The sequence below is a fragment of the Sinocyclocheilus anshuiensis genome, unplaced genomic scaffold (genome assembly GCF_001515605.1).
Source record: "Sinocyclocheilus anshuiensis isolate Anshui unplaced genomic scaffold, SAMN03320099.WGS_v1.1 scaffold1501, whole genome shotgun sequence".
Lineage (NCBI taxonomy): Eukaryota > Metazoa > Chordata > Actinopteri > Cypriniformes > Cyprinidae > Sinocyclocheilus > Sinocyclocheilus anshuiensis.
Window position 1 is genome coordinate 778,023 of NW_015544287.1, and position 4,812 is coordinate 782,834.

At 39.3% G+C, this 4,812-nt stretch overlaps 1 protein-coding gene across 7 annotated transcripts in view; it reads right to left on the minus strand.

Moving 5' to 3' along the window:
- The window catches only part of LOC107698054 (arf-GAP with coiled-coil, ANK repeat and PH domain-containing protein 2), a 55,648-nt gene extending 51,374 nt beyond the window's left edge, over nucleotides 1–4,274 (minus strand). For 4 of the 7 annotated variants that reach the window (XM_016498972.1, XM_016498970.1, XM_016498973.1 and 1 more), the window contains exon 1: nucleotides 3,914–4,272. In XM_016498972.1, the coding sequence (XP_016354458.1) occupies nucleotides 3,914–3,966 (53 nt within the window). In that variant the 5' untranslated portion in view covers nucleotides 3,967–4,272. Of the gene's footprint in view, nucleotides 1–3,913 lie in introns of all 7 variants that reach the window. The other 3 variants (XM_016498969.1, XM_016498971.1, XM_016498974.1) reach the window with 3 other exon arrangements.
- Between the last annotated feature and the right edge of the window lie 538 nt (nucleotides 4,275–4,812).

Genomic DNA, 4,812 nt, shown 5'->3' on the forward strand with positions numbered 1-4,812 from the left:
GAAATACAACAACTTCGCGCTGTGGATCGCCGGATCGGCTTTCACCGTGGACGAAGCGGAGTCCAGCTCGGGGTCGTCACATGTGGTTGCCGCAAGCCCTCCAGACGCTCCTTCATCAAATCCGCCGTTCTCAAGCCCGCCCGCCTCTGCTCACTCAGGCCAGCCGCCGCTCACTCAAGGCCACGGTGTGTTTTGTTGTGAAAGCGAAACTACTTTGTTTGGTCTTCCATCCATTTTAAATCCACTTATGGTTATTTCAGGAAACAGTCATGATGGCACATTTAACACTAAATTTTCCATTATATGTAAATTCAAGAAGGGCTCAGTGTACACCATTTAATCAATCAGAAAATGTTTGTTTTTAGGATGAAACCCACACAGTATTTTATGCATGCGGTCCCATAACTTCATCTCTGTTCTTCATTATCCCACAAAGCCAAACTAAACCCCATAAGACACATGCCTTTATTCAGTCTATTTTAAACCATTCTCTTCCTGTAACTCTGCTGTTGGCTGTCTATGATATCTTGCTATGAAACAAAGCTCTTGGCTAATCAGTTGAGTTATGATTCTGAGGCACATCTTCCTGACAAAACGTCTGCTCCTTATTTTCGTCCCAGAGATTTTCCCATAACAGCTCTGGCTGGAGCAGTCGGTTGGGAAAGTGCTGACAGCAGTGAAGAGGGCTGCTGCTAATGAAATCTAGGCCATTGCCTCATAGACTGAGAGCTGGAGCAGATCCAGAGACCTGTGAGTCATGAGAGGAGGAAGGTGCGGCACAAACTACACATCTGCCTCCAGCACAGAATGTCATGACACCAACAAAACCCTCCAAAAAGAGTATATATGAGCATGAGGAACTTCTTAAAAGAAATCTTAAAGGAGCAGTATGTAATATTGATGGCTACTGGCTGAAACGGACTGCTGTCCAAATTGAAAATATCGGAGAGAGTCGTTTTTTCCCCGTCTCCTCCGCCTCAGACTCGATGCTCATGTGGGTTGCCAAATTGAGGACACAAAAGGAACGAGCACAATTGACAATGTGAGGTGACGAGCCTTATGCTGCAAGTAGATTTATCTGTGTTTTAATATTCATCTGGTCATTTTTTGATGGATGCTGCGATCTCTGACGCAGTTCGTTTGCTTGCTTACATGGCTGTATTATGCTGTGTTTTCCACTAACTGGCAATCCGAGGTTTCTTTGACAGTGGCCTTCAGCTCATCTGCATTTTTTGGTCTCTTGTTTCTCATTTTCCTCTTGACAATACCCCATAGATTCTCTATGGGGTTCAGGTCTGGTGAGTTTGCTGGCCAGTCAAGCACACCAACACCATGGTCATTTAACCAACTTTTGGTGCTTACGACATTCTAATTTATTGAGATGCACCTGTATATGAACTTAGCATGTTTCCTGAATAACTGCAAACATTTAGTTGCAAACATATTTAGGTAGTTTTATGTTTTAGTACAGTCATGTACATACAGCACCCTTAAGAGTCTCCAAACAGAGTAATACAGATAAAACTAAAAACAAACTTTACTTGAAATAAATAAAACTATAGAAAACAACAGAAAAGTAAACATTTAATTTCAGCTAGTTGCCAACATTTCTTTTTTTTTTTTAACTAGTTTAAATTAAAATAACTAAGAATAAACTGACTAAAACTAATAAATAAATCCTAAAAATAAAATACAAAATTACTAAATCTCAATTACTAAAAATAAATTGAAAACTGAAAATATAAAAAATAAATTAAATCAAAATATTAATAAAAACTATAATATATCACTGCTAAAATAACAGTGATACATAAAAAACCAAACTGAAGAAACTGAACCTACTTTAAATTAGAAACATTTCTATAGCAAGGGATATGAATAGGAATTAGAAATGAAGAAATAGGGAGAAAATAATAGTTTTAATCATAATCTGATCACAATCTAATCTGAATCATAAATTCAATGTTTGTACATTTATTTACACTTTTTATCAGTTTTAATTAATATTGGAAGAAAATAATATAGAAGCCAGTTATAACATACTTTTTTTCTTACACACTGAATGCATGTAAGTGTACTGTCCTTTCACATGCAAATTTTTATTTTCAAAATAGTTTTTAAATATATTTTTTCAAATATAAAAAATTATTTCATAAATATAATTTCGTTTTTTGGGTCATACCACATGGCATTTTAAAACATGAACTAACCTTGCCTTGTCATAAAGAGGTCAAACTCTAAATAAATATTGATATATATTTTTTTATTAGACTTTTAATCGTTTTGATTGATATTGGAAGCACTTTCTTTTTTCTTTTTTTTTTTAGGATAAAAGAATTGTTAGTTGTTCCTGGTCTTCCATTAAAACACAATGGTCTTAAAACAGGCTTAATTTTCTTTATGCAAAGTACAATTACTTCTTTTGTTTTTCGAGAGGCACACTTTAACCGGTCATGTTTATGATAGGTATCATGGGACTCACCCAAACGAAACGAAACCATTGTTTGGTGTCTGGATAACCTCATCAGTGATGTGGGACCACATTAATAAAAGAACCAGCATCAAAGAACAAGAGGCTAAACAACTGAGAAGCGGGAAACCACATCAGACCTCTATCTGTCAACGGTCATCATATTCCTACAGAGTGGACGGGGATTTGTTTATCCAGCTGGATTCAGTGCAGGAATCACACCCACCTTCCTCAAAGATTTCGAGAATGAAAACGCAACTAACTTTCTACCAGGACGTAATGAAAGATCTCGAGATGAGTCATCAGTTGGCTCGACGCCAGTTTCAGAGGATCATGGGAAATGAGGGTGAGGTGAGACCAGGAGAAGTTCCTGACTGGGACTGAGCAGTAGCAGTGGATTTGAGGCTCGATGTGTGTGACGCTCGGGTCGGCCCCTCTGTTGTGGCACTCTTCCTGCAATTGTTGGGAAACAATCTGGGATGAAAGAGAGGGGGAGGGGAGTTCCCAATGAGCTAAACCTCCGATTTTTAGAAAACCAACAACACCACGTAATGAGATTACATGGAGGGAATTTTGCAGGCGAATCCTTGCCAACTATAAGAAAAAAAAAAGAGATCTGCACGTTCTCCAAACTCCAAGTTGAACTCTAAAAACCACTGATCATTCAGAAGCCACCACAACAGCAACGAAACTACAGCCTCTTTCACACAGACAGAGATTCCGGAAAACACACTGATTTGTCGTTTGATTTTGGTTCATTCACATTGCCAGTGATTTTCCGGAATCTGTGCGTGCGTTCACACCATAGACTGTATAAAAACATGGACGTAGTGTCCGTGACGTCACCCGTAGGTTTCTGAAGAGCGGCTTTGAAGCTCAAAGTGGGCGGAGCGGGCCTGCTCTCGACAGACGGCACACTTGGGAAACACTGGTCTAAGTCTTCTAAACTTTGTAACATATTTGCCATAGTAAACGTCATATGGACTATTTCTTATTACAGGTTTATGGTGCCGTTTTTTGTTTTTTTGACATTGACAGCTCCAGTCCCCATCCACTTTCATTGTATGGGGGGGAGGGGTGAACTGTCCCTTTAAATGTCTTGCTCAATAAAAGGCCCAATCCTGGTGTCGGGACACTTTTTCATCAGACTTTTTGTAGTTTGAACCTACAATCTTTCAGTCAGCAGCCCACATTCCTATCCAATAACAGGACCCAACACAACCAGATACAACAGAAATTAAAACGTAAAGCCCAAAATCTTCATATTTGCCAAATGGCAATAAACCAGTAAAACAAACGAACTGCTGAAATTATTTACATGGAATAAAACAAAATAGCACATTTAAACATGCATGCATACATATATATTTTTAAGTGTACGTTTATGTTGTACTTTCCCATTTACTCCAAAACAAGCGCATACATACTAAACGAGTTTCTGACCTGAATCTGGGGGAATCCTTGAGACATTCCTCGAAATCCACAGCAATCTTCATGTTGACTTGATCAGGTTTATAAACACAGATTAAAGAGCTAGCAGGCTAGCATTAGCTCCTGTGAAAACAGAAAGAGCGCAAACTTCTGCTCAAATCACTCCAGAATCCCGGATGAACTCCACACATGAGAGATGCGCTGTCAAATGGGTTTTAGAAGGTGTAACAGTCAGTTCCTCCAGCATTAGCGAGCGGACTGACCTGATGACTGAGTGAGATGAGCAGCACGGGCAGGCTGCGTCTCCAAACCCAGTGCGCTCACTATCCACGCTGCACTTTTGCCCACGAGCTTCGTCCTGAAGAACAGAAATGAAATAATCCGAGTGGAATGAAAATGTTCATGGCTATGTTGTAAAATGGGCGGGGCTTACTTTTAGCCAGTCAGTTAACTTGGCCTGTCAATCATTTTGAGCGTTAACGTTTCCTGGCATCGGGTTGGCTGACGTGTCTCTGTAAGGCGGGGCTTTGTAGAAAGGGGGTGTGGTTACACGGCAGAAGTCGTTTACTGCATCTTATTATTATTATTAATTATTATTAATTATTATTATTATTATCCAGGTTTTTACTCGACGCCGTGCAATTCAATGCAAATTAAAGTTTCTCGGTGTCATTTTTCACAGTTTAGCGTCCAGCGGATTCCGATGTTACTTTTCTCAGCGCTGGTCAGGTTGGACCAATCACAGACGTTTGCGATTAGTGTGTACATTTTTCTTTTTTTAGAGATTGTGGGCGGATCTCCATTTTAGGCATCACTCATTGAACATAGCATATTTGAATAATTGTACTTTTTAGTGTGCAGATGTGTTCAGTAAGATAAAAAATAGTCGAGATTTGAATGCGGCTCAATGG